Source organism: Chelmon rostratus, chromosome 5, assembly GCF_017976325.1.
Source record: "Chelmon rostratus isolate fCheRos1 chromosome 5, fCheRos1.pri, whole genome shotgun sequence".
Classification (NCBI taxonomy): Eukaryota; Metazoa; Chordata; class Actinopteri; order Chaetodontiformes; family Chaetodontidae; genus Chelmon; species Chelmon rostratus.
In genome coordinates this window covers 1,107,487-1,128,884 of record NC_055662.1, presented here as the reverse complement: position 1 = coordinate 1,128,884, position 21,398 = coordinate 1,107,487, and the positions used below count along the sequence as shown (strand labels likewise).

Below are 21,398 nucleotides of genomic sequence, written 5' to 3'. Positions count from 1 at the left end.
GCTCTCTAGGTAGACTCGAGTAAACACTCTAAGAGAACAGAGAGGAGAGGGAAGATGACAGAGCTGTCAGCGCTCTGAAAGATACAGACCAGTGAGAACATTTGTCAGGGCTGGCTGATAAGGCTCTCGTCAACGCTGCTTCAGTTTTCTAATCAGTGAAGAGGCTGTGAGCGTTGTGTGTGAGGTAAGTCACCTTCTTTACCTGCATGGAGTCGGTGTGTTTGAATGGGAGCAGAATGAATGGGCCAATTGCTGTGCCTAATTAAGATAATTGAGAAAATTGAGCTGCACAACTTGACAGCTTCAGCTCTCTCAGCTTTACTCCACATTTATATGATTTGATATTAAAACTTTCTTGAGGAATTATTTTCTGTTCTAGTCATTTTTATCAAATGCACAGGGTACAAGTAAAGATTCTTTCCATGACCAATTCTTCTGTCGATTATTGACTGCTTAGTCTACAAAATGTCAAGAAATTGTTAAAGATTTGGTAGTTGTTAGAAAACACGAGAAAACTTGTAAATCCTCCAACCAGTGTTTGACATTTTTGCTTTATAAATGACTCACATTATTAATTGAATATTAATTAATTGCTGGTAATTAATTTTCTCATTAATCAACTGCTTCATGGCTAATGCACTGCTGGTGACCTATCTGAATGCTATATTTTCACCACCACTGAAGAGTGTCGGTAATGTTAGCAATAAAAAGACTATTTCCATTCATCAAAGCAGCTTCTGTAATTCATGCTTATGTTTTACAAGCAAGGACTTCCGAGACTGGCTTAATTTTGTTCTTTACAGCATGCACCTGGATGCCAATTATGTTTTACTGTGAAAGTTTTTCCTCTTGTCGGCTATTTTTTATTTATTACCAGAGCAGGTAAAAAGAGTAATTTCTTCAGAGATGGAAGTCTGTGATGATCTACTGAATTATTCTGCTTGCATTAGGGCAGATGCTGAGATCTGGTCTGATGGGATAGCAGAGGCGAGATGGGTAGGGTTAGTGTGTGTCCATATGTGCGTGTGTGTGTGTGTGTGTGTGTGTGTTGCTTTCCAGAGTAGGTCCAGCTGTACACTTTATGGTTGCCAGCAGACAGTAGGCTTGTGTGACCCAGGAGACCGACAGCTGCTCTGTATTGGATGCTGCTGGTTGGTTCCTCTCCCATATCTCCAGCATACACACTGTCGGCTGTGAACTGGCAGCTTCGCTGACACACAAACAAACATGCACACACCAACACACACACAGACACTCAGTTACTGTTCATCTCCATGTGCTTCCCAGTCTCCAATGTCCAGATCAGAAAGACAAACAGATAATATAAAGGAGAGGATGGATTAGTATATGACTGGTATTCACTGATATGTGTTTGAAGGCTGATGTATAATTTCGGGATTGCTGCAAATTGCTATATGTATTTGCTGTCAATCATTTCTTTTATTTTCACTTTAAAAAATTGAAGATTTAAAGCTAGCTTATGTAACTACACAGTGGCCTCTGTATCCAAAAGTATCAATTATAGGATAATGGCAAAAGCTAAAATATAGTTTAACTGTAGTTCAAGTAAAGAAGAGTATAGGTCATGCCAGTGAGTCAGCAAACTGAAACAGGAGTATCAGGTACGCAGGAATACTTGTATTGAGTTTCCTAACAATAGTGAACATTAGTCTGCACAAGCTGGTCATACCAGACCAGGTAAGGCTGTAGCCTCAAAAGCCCACATGGATTGAATAGAGAAAGGGTGCATTCTACTGCTTAGGATTTCAACTTTTCATTTGTAAGAGAATAAATATGCTGTCCTGGTTTCAAAATTTACATAATCTCATTTAAAAGTTTTTAGCCTTGAATCTTATTCTTTCCAGAGTGAGCAAGCCACCAAAACTGTATCTAGACCACAGCTGGGTTCTCCACTGAGAGCTAGTGAAGTTCTTTAAGGCAGGGGAAGACCGGATTCATTGCAGGTTTCACAGATTTACACTGTCTACCCCTGAAGCTGTTTGAGGAAATTTGTATCCTCATGGAGCCTAGTAACAGAACCCCTATGTACATCTGAGCAAGAAAAGATTAGAGGAAGGGAGGGAGGCAAACGGGTGAGTCAGTGAGGAGAGAGAGAGGGGAGTGTATATGGAAATATAAGGTGGGCTGTGATGGAGACCTACAGGATACCAAGGCATCTTCTACTGGATGGTAGTTGTGTATTATGAGGAGATGTGGACAGAACAAAGGAGTCTGGCTGTGTTTCAGTAGCTGTGAATTCAGGTTGCCTGCAGACTTGTCAATTAATCTGAAACAAGACTTTTGTTTTGGTTTTACATATTTTCACAACTTAATCAGTTCAAGATTGTTTATTGTCATTCATCCATATACTAAGTACACAGCTGAAAGAAATGTTCTTCATGGGCCCAAGGAGCTACTCTACGAATAAGACAAATAATTGAAAAATAAAGTAAAATAAAATAGGACATTTTTAAAATACAATAGCCATACAAACATGTCGTACATACTGACTACTTCCACATAACAGGCATGCTTTCTGACTGTAGGTGGCGGAGCAAGCTTCATGCATTAATATCTCATGATGCTTTGACAACCCATATGAGTAGCCACTAACATGACACTCAGCATAAAACATGATATCATGCCAAAGCATGTAATATGTCTGTGTCACATGTTACCTTGGTGTGAAAACAACGCCTTCTCATTTCGGGGTCAAGTTAGCAACAATAAATATGCAGCGTCCAGGTACACTTTTAAAATAAAGCTTACTGAGAAGCATTTCAGGTGACACCTGCAAATTGGCTTAGGCACCAAAACCATGTGGTTTAGCAAAAAATCATGATTTGGCTTAGAATAACGACTTCCTTAAAACGATCAACATTTACTATTGGTGTCACATGGGAGTCGAACCCTTGTCCCCTGTGTGAAAGTCATATGAATTTGTTTTTTGCTACCTTCATTATCACCTCCTACTGTTGCTGCACCTTCATACACACATGTGTTTTACATGCGAATGTGAGGGGTTGGATTGGCGGGTCTATTACACGCTTTGCTGTGAGACTAGGCGGCAATATAACGATGAGTGGGAAACAGTCCTTTGTTTGGACAGCTGTTAGCTCCCAGCGCTCCATGCCCCCCAAAGCTCTGAGTGGGTGACTGTCTTTAACCCCACTTAGCTCCTCCACTGGTGATTGAGAGCCAATAGTAGTCGTGGGTATTCAAGACGCCCCATGCTAGGCAAGCCTCAGGGAGATGCAGAGATGTTTTGCTTTGAGTAAATGAAAGTCATCTTTAATTCAGGCTGATCCAGACTCCCTTTGCTGTCTCCTCGCCTGCCCTTCCCTTTGTCCTTCTTTTTCAACATTGTTACTGGTTTCTGAGTAATTTATGAGTACATCTTTGGATAATTTCACCGCGACTGTGCTGCCCAGTGCATATGACCACCGGTAGTCCAGATGGTTCTCAACAACTTGGATCTAGCAAGATCAAATCACACATTTAGCAATATGAAACTGAACGGGAGTGTAGCATTAGTGGTTGTGGTCAAACAGTACAACAGAAATCATTGCTTGGTAAGTACTGTGTAAATTGGTAAGTACTGTGTAAATATTATATTTTTTGTAGGATGAATCATATTGACCTTTGCGATCCCCTGACTTTTCCTCTAGCGCCACCAGTAGGTCAAAATTCTGATTTGTCAAATACTTTGGTTTGTTAGCCAGTTACTTGGGATGTCAACTTTCCTTTACTGTAAAGGACATCAATCATATGTGCCATATTACTCATTTTACAAGAGAAGATGTCACTCATACACGTGAGGTGTAGATCATGTGAAAAACATGTCTGGATGGATAGATGTATAACTAATTTCTGAATTAAGCTCATCTTAGAAAAAAATGCTTGTTGAGGAGGATTTCTGTCCTCTTGGCTGAAAACTGAAGGATTGCTTGAAAGAGTAATGTGCCTTTTTTTTCACCAGGCTTTGTGTTCAAAGAAATGTTTGTAATGCTTGGAATTTGCAGCAATGAGTGTACAAGCATCACCACAGTCTTTTCTGTGTCCTATTCAGGCCCAGTCAGATTAGTCATAACAACAGAGCAAAGAAATCCAGCGTTTTGAGCATTCCAGGTGGCTTTTAATGTTCCTCTGATGCTAATGTGCAGTGGCAAAGGAGTGGAAGTTTTGTTGCTGTGGGATCCGGGATGCCTTTGTATTTCCTGGCTCTCCATTGGAGGCATCCAATAGATGAACACATGTGGTAGGCACTTCGTTCTGACACTTTGCCTCCACCAGTGACCTTGCACATTGGAATGCATGAGCCACGATGTTCTTGGAACAAGATGGGGGCTCTTTTGAGAGTGGCAGACAATTTAAATTGGGGATAATGGTGAAAAACAGGGAAGCCAATGAACAGCCGACCCTAGAGACCAGGGTCATTAGGCTCGTACAAGTGTCTGAATGGAAGGCACTCCCAATTTGGACACGCAACACGCTTCAGGCTTTAATCACAGACAAGGACAAACAGATGTCCGGGTATCACAGCCAACATGCTTGCTTCCATTTCTAGTGGAGGGAAAAAAATAATTTCCGTCCTGTTTGAATGGAAATAACCAATAAAACGCCAGTGTATAGTGCTGAAATATGCAGACTTTGAAAGGTCTTACTATGTCCTCTCACGTCTACTCAGCATTTTTTGTACTTGACCAAAAAATCTCATTCAATGATGCAAAAAACAAGAATCCAGACGGTTGTGGGTCATGTTCATTGGTATCATTCAGTCTGGAGGTCAACTAATTCGTGCTGTCTGACAAATTTCCACACTCCTCTATGTGACCTCTATGTGACTATCAGCTGTTTGATCACTTTTTGTTCAAAAGATCAAGATGTGACAATCATGCAGAATAGGCTAGCCAAAAGCTTTTTTGAGATTGATTACATGAGAAGGAGGTGTTAGTTACATGGTAAGTTGACAGAAGTTGACATCAATACCTCTGTGTAGCATTACGACACAGACGGCAGCCAGGTACAAGCCAGATTTTTATAGTAATTGCAGTGCAGTGTGAAAGCTGAGGAGAGGAAGCAGGTAGAATGGAGGGCTACGCAATTACAAGAGTCTGGAGAAAACAGCAGGTGGATATGCAGTAAAGGCTGCGCTTGAGGCTGCCAAGCCTCCACACCACACAGGGGTTAAGCTAATAAATAGTAGGTCACCAGCACCCAGCATGTTAAAAAGCTCATGAACAATGACTAGCATCCAACCTTTCCATCTGGACCCAGTGAGAACAGCAATGCAAGATGGAGGCACTGCAGGGGGAGAGCCATAAAGAATATTGATGGGCCTCACAGCGAGCCGCGAGTCAAATCACAATGTGGTAAAAACTAAATTGAGAGTTGACTGTCTGCTGCACAATTGACCCAGTTATCAATCTTCTTCGTTCAACATTCACTTTCGCTGTATCTCAATGTCAAAGTAGGAAATTGGTTTTGGTTGAAGAAATAGACTTTTTGGGGTGAGGTATCAGTCAGTCTGGCTCCGAATTACTCTGATGGTTTTGTGAGCGCTACAGGGCTCAGCCTTGGCAGAACATTCTCTCCGAGTATCCAGATAAGTGTTTCTGCCTGTATCTCAGATCCAGACTCCCCGTCCGCCTTATCAGCCATGAACACACTAACCCCCACCACTCCCCCACTATCTGTGTCATCAGATCCAATGGGGTTGCAGTGCAGAGCCAATGAGCGCTGCCTTGGTTTGATGAAGCCAGTCTTCTTTTCATCCATCAAAAACAGCATATTCCTTCATTCAGTTTGTTTCTGTTTAGCAAGTCAAATCATGATAAATTTTTTACTTTATGGGAAATAATGATCGAGAGTTGTAGTAAATACATTGATATGCTGATATTGAACAGTTGCCTTGCCAGGACAATGCACAGTTCCCAATTAAATTTTTCCTCCTGTTTCTTTCTATAAGACTTAAAAGCACTAATAATAGATTTAATTATTTGTTTAATAATAATAATTGTAATAATACATACAGAACAATCTGTAAACGCAACACTGACATATTGTAACTTCATAAAGGGGGTGTAGTTGACATGTTTAGGGCTTGCAACTAATGATTATTTTCATTTCATTTATTAATCTGTCATTTATGTAATGTTAAGTTTGGGCTTCAACATATCAGAAAGCAGTGACTAATACTGAAAGCTGAACGCACACAAATTTCTTATTTGGTTTGCCCAACAGTCCAAAATTCAACATATTCATGTTTGAATGTTAGTGATGTATGAAAAACATGTGTACATTTTACAAATGTTTCAATGACAAGTTATTTGAAAAATGCATTGTTGCAGATGAATTTTCTGACCATCGATTGATTAGTTAATCTACCAATCAATTCGGCTTTAAACTTTAAACAACAAGCGGCTGCTAGATGTTCCACTTTTGTGAAGATTTATATTTAAAACATATTTTCCAATAATCCATGACGCTGGTTCTTGGCTGGGTACCTTGGAACTTGTATATTTTTCAGCTCAGACCATATTTATTATGGCTGTTCATGTTGGTCTGTGAAGCATGTGCTGACCTGCTGAACCTGACTTGCATCTGCCAGACAAGACAAAAGCTGCAAGATTTTCCAGAGGTGCAGGCTGAGAGGAGGCTTGTCTTTATCCAATTAGCTGTGTCCTAATGGCCTGACTATATCAATGACATATTAGATCCAAATCCTTTTTTTTATTACGCCCAGGATTACCTGCTCAATCATTTCCATCACATGAAATGAGTCCAAACTGATTGCCTCTTTGTCTTGTTTTCAAACACTGCGTCTTTTCAGCCATTAAGCCAGCAGGTTATTCCACCGTTGGGGTTTAGTGTACAGCTATGGCTGCGTTGGTCATAAAAAGCAGAAAGAGAAAGACGGCGTGTCTTCCAGAGCGTGAGGTGATAAAATCTGAAAAACCTTTTCTGAGAAGCAGCAACAACTGCATCATCGATCGCACTTTGAGCCGTCGGCTCAAGCTATGCCTCTTACTGGAAATTCATTTCTGTGTTTGATGATTATAACTCACAACTATAGTGCTATCCTCAGCAACTCGCTATCTCTCTGGCTATGACCTTGGTGGGGATACAGGATCCAAATCAATACTCACCTGCTCTACGTGGCAGGGTTTTTTTCACCTAGCAGGCAAGTTGATTGTGATAAATATGTCTGTCAGCAGATTTAAATTCCAGTGGATTTGTGGTTCTTTGGGTTATGAGATTGCTTTTTAAAGTGGTATCTGATAAACTTTATTCTTATGATTCTGGACATGGCGGTGAGTGTCTGTGACTGAGGTCTATTTCTTGGTCATTTTCCCCTGTTACAGTGTGGCAGTATCTCAAGGTAAAAAGAGCCCCAGACAATAGCCCTTCATTTAGTCCTTATACCAGCAACCCACATTTGGATTGTGTACTAAAGAAGGCAAGCTGTGGTTTTGTCATGAGTGACCTATAAAACTAGGCAAGCTTGATAAATTCTTTAGAAATGAAAAGAAAGCATGTGCATCCTATCAGACCTGTTTAACATACAGTCTTGGGACTTGATTTGTAGTTGTAGTCATTGAATATTTACAGCTTTTACACACCAAGTGGGGCACGTTGCTTCATTATTCAGTTTGTTTGTTGTTGAGTTATCAGATGGGTGCTGCGTTGTCTGTTCACAGCGCTGCCATTATCCTTTGATAGTTTTCTTTATGGAAAATGCACTGCCTGCCCTTCCATGTCAGCTTTTAAATAACTTTCCACACATTGCTGCTACACAGACTGATAACATTGCCGTTCTTTTGTGCCACAACAAATTGCATTTTCTCCACAGAGCAGCTATAGAGATAACTGATGCTTGCCAAGTAATAGTTTTCTTTTGTGATTTATCTTGGACCTGCCATATGGCAGACTCTCAACAAAGGTGGACAACAGTGACAATTAAGTTCATCTTCATGGGGCCCTGGCTCAGTTTGAAAGAAATCCCAACTTCTGTTTATGTGTTCAGTCCTCCCCAGGCAGATAGTCTGCTCATCAATCTCACAACCAACTGACAATAAAACTTGTGTCTAAAAGAATGCAGAACGTAGAAGGAAATGAACGCTGGTAAAGCAATCATCCACACAGGATTTATTTATTGCCACTGAAACAACACTGTCCAAATGGAAACAAGATCGAGGTTAAGTGATCGACCACTATAACAAGACAGATCTTTGCATGCCATGTTAGGGAGGCGGCATGCGATAACTGATGGCGATTTGTGCTGACTGCACTGTCCTGGTTTTACTGTTATCCTGATCCCCTTGGCTCTCCTTCACGTGGAGCAAATGAATTCTTTTGATTTACCAGAGGAATAAAAGTTCTAGACTTTCACAAGCAAAAAAAAAGAAGCAACATCCAGGAACATGCTGGAAAACGTTTGTTCTTGCAAAGAAGGAGGAAGTTACTGCTGCTTCAGCTGCTTGGAAGTGCAATGCTTTTTTACATTACACTAATGGGAAAATCAGGGATGTCCAGGGATTCTGGACTCTGATTTGACTGTGTGTGTGTGTTTTTTTTTTTTTTTTTTTTTTTTTTTGTTTTTCCCATACATCTTAATTAGCAACTTTTGTTTGGGAAGGATTGTGCATACCACTGACCTTGCATGTTGCACATACACTTCAAACAACCTATGCTTTCCTCTGTGAACAAAAAGCAACTTTATAAGGCTGGAATATGCTTCACTGGGTTAGGGTTACGGTCAGGGTAGTGGTTCAGGGTTGACTGTTTGATTAGCGCACCCCTTCACTTCGTAAAATTAATCTAATAGACATAGGGATGATAGGGAGAGATCTCACCCCAACTGCATCTTTAAAGCATTTCCAGCTCTCCACTGTGTGAGGTATACAACTTCAAGTGTTTCCTTAATACTCATTCACAACAGGGTAATTTAGATCAGTTGCACCAAATGTGTGTGTGCCAGCAGGTTTCCCCTGGTAAAATTCGCCTCACATTCAACCAACAGGCGGGCAATAAGCTTTGTTGCTGTTTGAGAAGCTAACTATAGAGCAAACCCAAGTGAGGGAGTAACAAAGCAGCAGCAGTCAGATTGTATCAAGTCCATGTCCACAGTGCCAGCAACCAGCTGCATTAGCATAGTGCCAGGGCCACAGGGTGCTCATGAAGGAAGTCCAAACAGAGGGATCAGCTCTGTGTTTCTCAGGGTCACACTCAGATTCTCTTATTGTGATTGTTCGGCCTTATATTAAAGAGTAATAGATGGCAGCTAAGAGGAGAAAAGGCCAAATCAGAAGTTTTCTCTGACTCTGTGGCAGCCTCTTCTCTTCATCTATTTCTGAATAAGCTGAGTTTTGCCAAAGCCACAGATTCTCACACAAAGCCTGCTTTGGTCTCTCAGAGTTGCCTTGCTCAGAAGTCCATGTGGAGAGCAGCCAGCCTTCAATGTGAGAAAGCCAACCATCTGCCCAGAACTAAAACCTTAACAGCAACTCAAAGCAATTTTCTGGCTATTTTGTTGATTTAATCCCTAGTTTGTGATGCTTGGGCACAGCGGTGTGACTGTATTGATGTGTGTTGGGGGAGGGGTGTGGGGAGTGGGGGGGTTCCCAGATCCTCAGCGCTCCCATCAGCAAGCTACATTAGCACTTTTACAGTCTACCTATCATGGAGATGCTCATCCTTGCCTGTCTAATCAGGGGACTGGGGAGGGCCGGGGTGAAGCCGTGGGATCCCTCCAAGCTGAGCTCATCTGTCAGCTTGCCTAATCACATGTCAGGCTGGGATGAGGAGACCAAGCACCTCTTCCTCTTGGAAATGACATGCTGACTGTCAGCCTTCCTGAAAATGGCAAGGAAAGATGCTGCTTGTTTTTGCTGCATCCACATCAGTGCGACTTAGTCAGGTGTAGCAGAGAAAATTAAAACTGCTTCATCCATATTCCACCACAGGGTTGGAATATGTTGTATGCCTGCAATCATGCATTTTCATGTCTGCTGCATAGACATTTTCATGTTGGTTGCTAAGAGCTGCTATTAACCTTTAGAGCAGCCAAGGAACACATTGGTTTTATTTGAGGTAGAAAAGGATTGGTGTCAACATCTCTGACAAGGTTTAGTAAAAAGTCAAATGATATAAAGTCAGGCTGAGCTAGACACTTCAAAAAGTCCAGTGCCATGCACAGAATCTATAGTCAGGTCAACAGTTTTACTTTATGTCGATCATCATCTTTCAGCATATAATCAGCTAGAAACCTGATCAATAGAGAAACAAAACGCTATAAGAATGAATCCTCTTTTTCATAAATAACACTTTGATACAGTGTTTGATACAACAGGCCACAGACATGCATGCAGCAAGGGAATACCTTGAACCAATCCGTATCTTTAATTTAATGCAAAAATAAAACAACAAGAAAAGTTTGCTAAAGGTCATTTAAAGGTTGCCACAACCTCAGCACATTTTTCCATCAGACCTTTGTCACAGAAGCTTTTGGTGAAAGCTGTAAGATTCATGTTACAGGAATCAGAGAAACCACAGACCAGTCCGGGAATGCTGACCTGCCGGTTTGCAGGTAGCAGGGAAATTTGTGCAGACCTTTGTCCCACACAGGAAGCCCACAGATGGTCTAACCATAAACTGGTATTAAGCTGTCAGTTTGGATTGTTTGGACTGTGGAGAAAAGAGTAGGCTGCCCACCATGCAGGTGTTGCCAGGCTGTTTGTGGCAACTTGTCTCAATGTGGCCAGAAGAAGAAAGCTTCAGATCCCCAAGGTCCCATGCCGCGCCTGCAGTAATTGCCGCTCTGCCGGTCCTCCGAGGAATTGTGAAAAGAATGCCACAGTGTCATCCACTAAGTGTGTGTCTTCTCCACTGGGAGCAGAGGGGCTTAAATAGGGCAAAGCAGCAACAGGATTGGAAGTGGTCTTTTGTTAGGGGCAGCAGAAGAAGGTTAATTGCTTTTTAGTGGGATACTATAATATTTCAGTCCAACTATGGTCCCCAGTGTGGATGTAGTGTGTGTGGTGGGACTATGTTAACGAAAATATCCCACATGGCAAGGGCAAATCAGAAAAGTGAATATCGAACAGAATTCTGTGAAGATTGCTCTGTGTTGCATGTGTTCCACGTTGAGAAGGACTGTATGACAAAGTTATGTGCCTTGAAAGTAAATTCTCAAAATGAATCAATCTTCCTTTTTCCTGTCTGTCTATACTTTCTTTCTCTGTAGGATAAGTACACCTATTTGATACCTGAATAGCACTCAGTTGCTACTTTCAGAGAAGCTGCAGTGCCACGCTGTAATCATGGGGATGAAAGGCTTCCTCTTAGGCTGTGTGACCATAGCCCTGCTCTTTGAGCTCTCCACTGCCGGCCTGGTCAAGAAGGTAATCCGCCACCGTAGAGATGCTCTGATGCCTAAGAAAACCCAGGAGAACCTCACCCTGCCCCACCCTGACCAGCCAGTAGTGTTCAACCACGTCTACAACATCAACGTCCCCTCCACGTCCATCTGCTCTGTGGACCTCGACTCACCTGGAGGCACTGAGCTCAAACACAAAAGCGCCCCAATGGACATGCAGAACACTGAGCACATTGAGCACACGGAGGATGGCGACAATCAGATTGTTTTCACACATCGCATCAGTATCCCCAAGCAGGCATGTGGCTGTGACAACCAGCTGCCAGACATCAAGGATATCCTGAACAGGCTCGAGATGCTGGAGTCAGAGCTTTCTAGTCTGAGAGAGCAGTGCAGCAGTGGGGCAGGCTGCTGTGGAGCTCAAGTTACAGGTACTTCTATATCTTTCACTGCATGTGCTGTTGTACTGTAAATTAATGTGTTGCAATGGCTGTATGTTTATACTTTACCTGTAGTCAATGCAGCTCATTTAAAAGCTGCCCCAGCAAATGCATTCTGATAGACTATAGCGATTGCTTTCAGTCTTTTAGCTAATTAACCGCAAGCTGTCAGTACTGCCCTCCCATTTCCAAAGCATGGATAAGTTCATAGATTTATCTTTCTACTTTTCAGGCAATCATTGTTTTCTATTCATTTTACTACAGTATGGAAAGCAACATGTAAAGATATGAAAAAAGACTGAGACAATAATTAGAAAAAAAAATTAATTGTCCAAATGGTAACAAGAGTGAATGTTTTTTATTATTCATAATAACAACAATAATTCAGTTCAGTTTTATTTTTTGCGTCAAATCACAACAGAAGTTGTCTCAGGACACTTTCCATATAGAGCTGGTACAGACCAAACTGTTAATCTACAGAAAAAAACCCCTATATAAATACAGTCAATAGTAAACTTTATTTGCATAACACCTTTTACTCAAGAAATACAGCTGTGTGTGCTGCAAAGACATTGCATGAACAAAGTGCTTCACATAGATTTTACAAATGAAATGAAAATAAAACCCAGTGAAAAGTAGTAATAAAATAAAGCTAAAAATACAATATGAAAACCCAACATTTTAAAAGAAATTGCAGCATTGTACAAGCGTGAGATAAGCACAGTTTTCAGGCCTGTTATCAGGAAAGTGATAGCTAGTTAAGGGCTAAAGTGAAGTGAGCTACATCCCTAATTTCCTTTGGCCTATGACTGGAAACCTTCAATAGACCAGCAGCAGGTGATCACAGTGTTCTGGAAGGCAAGTAATGAACAAGGGATTCAGCTGTGTAGCTTGGTTCTAGTCCATTAAGGGCTTTGTATACAAGGAGGAGGACCTTAAAATCAATTCTGAATGTTACAGGAAGCCAGTGCAGAGCAGCTAAAACTGGACTAATGTGCTCTTCCCCTTGCTTCTGGTTATTAGCCGAGCTGCAGTGACTTTAATTAGCTGAAGTCTCTCAGTATTCGTTTTTGCGGGAGACCAGTGAATAAAGTGTTAGGTATGAATCAGTTTTTCAGTATCTTTTTGATTTTTAAATGGTCATATGTTAGCAATGTTTCTAAGGTGGAAAAATTAAGTTTTCATCACCTTGTTGATGTGGGACTTGAATCTTGGATCTGAATTTTTGGTAAAGCCAAGACTTGTAACCAGATTTCAACCAGGGAGTTTATTTCCCCAGATTATTAAACAATATTTCTCTTGTTGCTTTAGGGTGGACTTGTAGGATTCTACTTTTGACCTAATTTAATTTTAAGAAGTTATTGCTCATCCATTTATTTATTACCAAAATATAGTTAATAATGGAGTCTTTGTAGCTGCAGCATCATTTGGTTCAGGACAAAAGTACAGTTGTGTGTCATCTGCGTAACTATGGAAACATACATTGTGTTCTCTAATGATGTCACCAAGTGGCAGCATTTATAGTGACATACTAATAATAGTTGACCAAGGCAGCTCCCTTGTGCAACCCCAAAACAGATTTCATGTTTCTCAGACACATGATCTCCATAGCTGACGTAAAAGTTTCTCCCTTTGTTGTATGTCCTGAACCAGTATAACACAGAGAAAGACCAACCATGTTTTCAAGACGACTGATTAAGATATCGCAGCCAATCTTGTCAAATGCTGCACTTACATCTAAGACGACAAGAATTTTGTCTGTGGTCACTGATTATTTTAATATGAGCAGATTCAGTGCTGTGGCATATTCTATAGCTGGACTAAAATTCTTCACAAATATTATTTGCTTTAAGACAGGATTGAATTTGCACTGAAACTAACCTTTTCCAGATTGTTACTGATGATGGAAGGTTAAAACTGGCCTACAGTTGATGAGTGCATTACCATTTCGGTTTGGTGTCTTGGGGTGTTACAACATCTGGGAATGTCTGTTTGAAGAGATGTACTCATAATTTTCAGGACAAGACTTGAAACACATCTGTTTCATGTGGTCAATGATCATGGTCAATACATGGGGTTACACTCAGTGACAGTCTTGCAGAGCTCAGTTAATAGGATTCACAGGGTTTGCTGAAGTAACCTGTGTTTACATCAGCTGCAATACTGGCTCGAATTGTCAGTTACATTATCATCAAGTGGTCAAATGGTGATGCAATTGTGAGCACAGATTTTTTCACTGTCTGTGCATGAAAACAGCACATGAAAATTTCATAATCCAGTGTTGACAAACTTTTTAATATGAAAAATTCTCATTAGCCTTTTCAAGAGTCCTTTTCAAGTTTTCTTACCTTCCCCAGGTGAGGTGTCCACAAAGCCCTACTGCAATGGCCATGGGAACTGGAGCACTGATACTTGCAGCTGCATATGTGAGCCTGGTTGGAAGAGCCCCAACTGCACTGAACCTGAGTGCCCCAATGACTGCCAGGACCAGGGCCGCTGTGTGGATGGCAAATGTGAGTGTTTTGAGGGCTTTGGTGGGGACGACTGCAGCATTGAGCTTTGCCTGCTAGACTGCGGCGACTATGGCCACTGTGTAGACGGGTCCTGCCTCTGTGAGGAGGGCTTCATTGGTGAGGACTGCACCCAGACCAACTGCCTCAACAACTGCCTCGGCCGCGGACGTTGTGTGGACGATGAGTGTGTTTGCGACGAGCCATGGACAGGTTTCGACTGCTCCGAACTCATCTGTCCAAATGACTGCTATGACCGCGGACGCTGCATCAACGGCACCTGCTACTGTGAAGAGGGCTACACCGGGGAAGACTGCGGTGAGCTCACTTGTCCTGGCAACTGTAACAACCGTGGCATGTGCGTGAATGGCCAGTGTGTGTGCCAGACTGGCTACAGTGGAGAGGACTGCTCAAAGCTCACCTGTCCCAAGAACTGCAATGAGAGAGGCCATTGCTTCAATGGGAAGTGCATCTGTGATCCAGGATTTGAGGGTGAAGATTGCTCCATCCTCTCATGCCCTGATAACTGCAGCAACAGGGGCCAATGCATTAATGGAGAATGTGTATGTGATGTAGGATACCAAGGCGAAGACTGTAGTGATCTCTCCTGCCCTAACAATTGCCAAGACCGTGGCCACTGTGTTAATGGACAGTGCATATGTGACAAAGGCTACTCTGGAGAGGACTGCAGCATCAAGACCTGTCCAAAAGACTGCATGGGACGTGGAGAGTGCATAGACGGCAATTGTATGTGCTTCGTCGGCTTCAAGGGGAAAGACTGTGGCGAGCTGACCTGCCCCAATGACTGCCTGGACCGTGGTCAGTGTGTCAACGGACAATGTGTTTGTCATAAGGGTTTCTCTGGGGAGGACTGCAGTGAGAAGGTCTGTCCAAAGAACTGTCTTGATAGAGGTTACTGCGTCGATGGCAACTGCATATGTTATGAAGGTTTTACTGGGCTGGACTGCTCAATACTGACCTGTCCAGATGACTGCCACAACCAGGGGCGTTGTGAGAACGGAGTCTGTCTTTGTGATGAGGGCTTCATTGGGGAAGACTGCTCTGATGGTAAGATGGACTGTGCATACATGCTGTGCAAATTTCCATAGGTTCATTACAGTTTTAAAATAATTAATTCTTAGACATGTGCTATGTCTTTTTATCAAACTCCCGGTGGGTGCCACAAACCTCAGAGAAATTTTCAAATGTCTTTTTTGGCCTCATTAGTTAAATAAGTTAAAAATATTCTGTAGGAGACTACAGAATTCTCTGTGGGTTTGTAACTTTGAGTGACTGCTCTCACATTATACAGTCATTTACCCATTGCTCATCTAAGAACATTGATTAGTGCAGCTCTTAAATAAAACAACATACACACTAGTTGATTTCAAATAGACACAACCCTTTGTCTTTTTGGGATGAGCTACCTTATTCACAATGCTGCTAGTACTTTTTTGTGTTAATGTATATTGCTATATTGTAAATTCCTACAGTGAGCTTTTTCAACATCACAGACTTAAGATCATATCACAACACACATCACTGATTTTCAGTGTCTCTCCACAGTCTCACCACCCAAAGACCTAACAGTGGTGGAGGTCACCCCAGAAACGGTGGACCTGTCCTGGGAGAATGAGATGCGTGTGATCGAATACCTGATCACGTATGTGCCCACTGCCCCTGGGGGCCTGGAGCTGGACATGCAGGTGCCAGGCGACCAGAAGATGACCACTATTCGGGAGCTTGAGCCTGGTGTTGAGTATCTGATCAGTGTCTATGCTGTGCTCAACAACAAAAGGAGTGTTCCTGTCAGTGCTCGGGTGGCTACACGTATGTCAATCCTCTCTGTACTAGTTTTCAAAAGCAATGCGTAAATCTAGATGAAATATAGTCAAAGCTTTGTTATATACCCCCAGATCTGCCTGAACCCGAGGGACTCAAGTTCAAGTCAGTACGGGAGACGTCAGTGGAGGTACAGTGGGACCCGTTGGACATTCCCTTCGATGGCTGGAACCTCATCTTCAGAAACACAGTGAGTAATATGTTAAAGGAGCTTCTGTATTCCAGGAGGGTGGTTAAGCTCAAGAGCCTACCACAGCCTCTATCATCATCCACATTTTCCTCTGGTAAAAACCACATATGACCCACTGCATACCCCCTACAACAAAATTCTGTAATTGCCTAATGTGCCAACTTGAGGGTAAGGGTGAGTATCCTGTGGAAAATAGTTTTGTCAGGCCACAATGAAAAAACACAGCAGTTAAAACTGTTAAAATGTTATAACAGGTCCAATGGCCATACAGCACAGAGCAGATCTCTCTGTTTAATGCTTTATTTCCCTTTTTGAGTGAAGAAATTTCAATACAAACTTTAACATAGACACAGTGCTACTGGGATCTGCTCAAAGCCAAACTCTATTAAACTGACTCCCCTGTCAACTCTTAAGTCCAAACGCCACCCAGACTGCCATTATGTATTATTCAGCAGTTTTTTCCTCCCACTCCACAAATTATGCCAGCATAGTCTTTGCTGTGGTTGATGACTGGTGTTTTTTGGTGCTGGCAGAAAGAGGAGGATGGTGAGATTCTTAACTCCCTTGGCCATCCAGAGACCACCTTTGAGCAGTCGGGCCTGGGCCCTGGCCAGGAGTACGAGGTCAAACTGGAGGTGGTGAAGAACAACAAGCGTGGACCACCTGCTTCCAAAAACGTTGTCACAAGTGAGTTGCACACTCTTGCTGTTAACTCTCTCTTTTTTGTTTCATACTTACAGGAGTGGTAACATCCCAACAGAATGTATGGAAACTCAGTTTTCAGTGGGTTCTCCAACTTAACCCTCCATTGTGTTAATCAAACATATTGTGCCTTTTGCCTTGGATCTATGCAATAGAGAGTTGATTCCTGTTAATAAATAGTTTGTAGTAAAAATCTTCAGGTATGCCAGAGGACAACGAGATGGGTTATGAGATAATGGCACAGATTTTAATCCACAACTTAGTGCAGACCTGTATACATATTATTATTTTCCCGCTGTCCTCCCGTAAATCTCCAGTATTTTTAACCTCAGTGTTCTAGGATGACAGTGGCGACATGGTCATTGAGATGCTGGAGCTAGCCCATCCAAAGACATCAGTTCTAAAATGCACTGGTAACCAGTGCGTTCAGTTAAAATCAACATGATTTATTTATCCATTTTAGTATCATGACATGATCTTTTTAGATTTTGTTAACACATATGCAGCTGCAGTGTGACAGAGCGGTCTGATTGACTCCAAAATAAGTGGAAGTGAATTGCAATAATCCAGGTGAGAAGAAATAAAAACATGAATTATTGTCTTGAAATCTGTAAACTGAATCAAGGATGATACCATTAAAAACGAAAGGCACATGATCAGAAATACATGCATTACAATATGTGAAATTACTAATATCTGAACCATCCGATAAAACCAGATCAACTTTGTGCCCACATTTATGCTTCAGCCCGTAAATGGATTCAGGCAGATTAAAAGCTTTATTTAACACAAGGTGCCTGTCAGGACAGGAAATATGAATAATGAAATCCTTCAAAATTAAAATCCTATCCCATTTGGGCACAGTCAAACTAAGGAAGCCTGAGAAATCCTTTCTGAAGTTATCACTTGCTTGAGGTAAATGGTATACCACAGCACAGAGCAGGGGTACATCAATCCCAACCCTGATCACCTGAAATTCAAAGCTCTAATAGGACACTGCAGGGAGCATGCAACAGCTACAACAGCTTTTCTAAACAGTAGCAACCCCTCTACCTCTGCCTGGCAGCCATGGTGAATTAATACAACTGCAGTCTCACGTATAAGAAGAAAATCAAAACCATGAGTTTTGAAAGAAAAAGTTTAGAATGAAGGTTTTGTCAGTGATCGAGATTCAGAACAGGTTGATGAGCACTGCATGTTACTGGAATTAAATTATTAGGCTTCCTGTAATTACTCAAATTGTGATTAGCTCATTAGATTTCATTGCTTTGTTTGATTTACTGATGAAAAATAAAAGAGGTATGGATTTCCAACCCTATTGGCAAGCTCCATAGCTCCTTTGGCTCAGTGACTTGTAGCTGTATGAGGAACTCAGGGCTGGAGATCGATATACAGTAAAGAGAGAAAACAGGTTTGAATTCATGACTTCACTTGCTAGAAATATTACCAACTACCAGGCTGTTTTAGGTGTCTTTCAGGTGTTGACGAGGGGGAGGTTAAAACAATACTCCAACTCTTGTTAGTTGTTAAATGTGTGTTTATATACCGTCAGTGAGCCTCGGTGGCTGGCTTCCCAGGCTGAAACTTAAACCTGAACTCAAACTGGGCTAGCCGTTACCCCTGGGAGACTTCTGTTTCAGCAAACAGATTCAACAGGCACAGCAATGTTGCACCACACTAGCACTAAGTTTTATAAATGGCAGCTTCGCCTAGCAGGGTAGGCCACTTCTATGCTTATTTATGGTGTGAAAATGTTATGCATTCTGCTGTAACAAATACAAGTATGCATGAAAATGCCATTAGAGGCCTACCATCACATTTTCTTATACACCCAGAGATAAGAGCAGAGCTGGTTAATTACAGTGTAGACCATTTACACATTGCTGGATAAAAAAATTTGGTCGATTTCTTGTTGAAACAAGAAAATGCTGTAATTTTAACAAACTATTTACCCTGATGAGATCTTTTCCCACTTTTCCAACTCTTCATATGCGATCAGCTATATCCTCATACAACGTTAAGCCAGCTATGCAGTTTAGCGCCAATCTGCTCATTTACACCTTAAGCCAGAAACTTCATTTAAATGTTAAAATGTCCCACATCTTTCATACATTATTGGTATTATTAAACCTCTACAGCAGTGCAGTTTAGCATTCCTACCAGAATGCATATATGAATTTGCCTTCTCTGGTTATGAGAAGAAAATGTGTTTATGTGGTTATTTTAACATTTTGGGAATGTCACATTGAGCAAAAATATTCTTACAACGTTAGGAAAATGTGACCAAATAGAAACCTGTAAGGAATATTCCAGGAATGTTATTGCAACGTTTGGTGTTAACTGGCTAGTTGGTTAACTTAACTTACTTAAGAGCTGACTGTAGACAGGCTAGAGACCATGTGTTCCAAATTATACCCCAATAGATATGCATAGGCCAAATGTGCTGTGTACATGTCCAAAGAGTGTTCCTAAAACCAGAATAATATTGTCGTGTAGCATATCAGCATTTGCTACATTTGGCATGAGGCCTAATTCAGAATGTTCAAACGGACTATGCTATTTACTTGACTTGTATCAAATTATGAAAACTGTCATATTCAGAATAATAGTGGAAAATTAGTGTTCATGTAAAAGTAATTATTGACATTCAACACTGATTGAAAAATATGTCAATTTCTATTCATTATTTAATTCCTTTCTGTACATTTTTGACCTAAAATTCATCGTGGATATATTTTGAACACACCTTTCAACACAAGAAAAAGTCAAAAAGTCAAAGGGGGTGAAGGTTTTTCAAATCTACTGTTTATGCATGCACTCATGCACACACATATGTATGCCCAGGTATCAGCACTGCTTCTAGAAAATGAGGTTCAGAGTTCTCTGTGTTACTCAGACTCTCTTAATGTCTCCCATTACACTGGCTTGCAGGTGTATACTGTGAGATTTGCATGCTGAGGGGATAATCATGTGAAGTGAGTGGCTCTGCTCCCCCCTCTCTGCTCCCCCTCCAACCCAACCCACCCATGTGTGGGAGGCACCAGTCAGTCAAGCAGTGAGGCTGAGAGGGACGCCAGCCTTGCAGTAAAGCGCTATCATGACCCCTGAATCACACACTCGTATCCTCCTCAGAAGACAAATTTGTCTTGAGCTCATGTGCAGATTCTTCCTTTTATCAGTGCTGCACAGAGGGTTGACTTTCCCAGCGTTGCTTGCATGTGACAAATCAATTTTAGAGCCACTGAAAAGGTACCATTCATGGTGTGGGATTTGATCTGTAAATAGTTTGAATGGCCTCAGAAATGCAAGTGTTGTCACATTTTTCAGCACCTGCATTGTTGAAATAACTAAATGTATTCATGCATAGAACACCCTGACTCTTCATGCCTCCACCCCTACTGACTCAATCATGTGCTTCCTACCTTCATGGTCTATGGCAGTGGTCCCCAACCTTTTTATCACCGCAGACCAGTCAATGACAATTTTACCGCGGCCCAGGAGGGGAGGGGGTGTACATAAATTGTTTATATTGTAAATGTAATAATACGTAAATCCACTGTGTACTAGTATGCAACTTTATTAGCAGCTTCCTCGTAACACTGCGCCAACAACATTGTCTTTTAATCCAGGGTGCTTGGTCTCCAAGTGGAGAAGCAGTTTTGAGGCTTCATTGCCTCATTAGAGAGCCGGTCGCTGCATATTATGCAGAGTGGGCTCTGTGTGTGGGAATCACCTGTCGACAAATCCATATTTCAAGTAGGACTCCTGGTGTTGTCTGTTAAAAGCTTCTTTTTCTTGGAAGTCGTCACTCTTCTTCTGTCTCTTCACTGGGCCTTTTCCTCTTTGCAAAGAAACTTTCCAAACACGTCTGTTTTGTACTCATTTTGCAAGCTTTTGGGCTAAATTTGAGCGCTGAAATGACCGAGATGTAACCGAGAGAGTCATTTTTCAAAATAAAAGATTGTTCAGATTCAGACAATAAATAAAACGGAAATAATTAATTATTGCTCTGTGTCTTTTGAGCAAATGTAATATCAAAATTAAGTAAATGTAAATTTGTGGTACGTTTTCATAATATGGGATAAAGTATTATTGTAAAGACAAAAAAATTAATTATTGGTCTTATTATTCTTGTTTCTCATGGAAACAAAAGATTTACCTTGAGAGGCACATGTCTGTATATACAAACATATGAAGCTTTAGTGGAATAAACCCCTGGCTTCACGGTCACAGGAAGTTTTTTTTTACTTCAACTAAGACCTCCCTACAGTTAAACGACAAGTTCACAAATTGAGTCTGTCTTAAAATAACTGTCAGCTGTCCAGACTGAAACAGGT

General features: G+C 41.5%; 1 protein-coding gene across 1 annotated transcript in view; it reads left to right on the top strand.

Moving 5' to 3' along the window:
- The first annotated feature begins 58 nt into the window (after window positions 1–58).
- tnc (tenascin C) overlaps window positions 59–21,398 on the top strand; it is a 45,905-nt gene continuing 24,565 nt past the window's right edge. Inside the window, 6 exon segments of the mRNA XM_041936427.1 lie at window positions 59–184; window positions 11,246–11,808; window positions 14,175–15,504; window positions 15,775–16,157; window positions 16,244–16,359; window positions 16,893–17,046. Of these exon segments, the coding sequence (XP_041792361.1) occupies window positions 11,322–11,808; window positions 14,175–15,504; window positions 15,775–16,157; window positions 16,244–16,359; window positions 16,893–17,046 (2,470 nt within the window). The 5' untranslated portion in view covers window positions 59–184; window positions 11,246–11,321.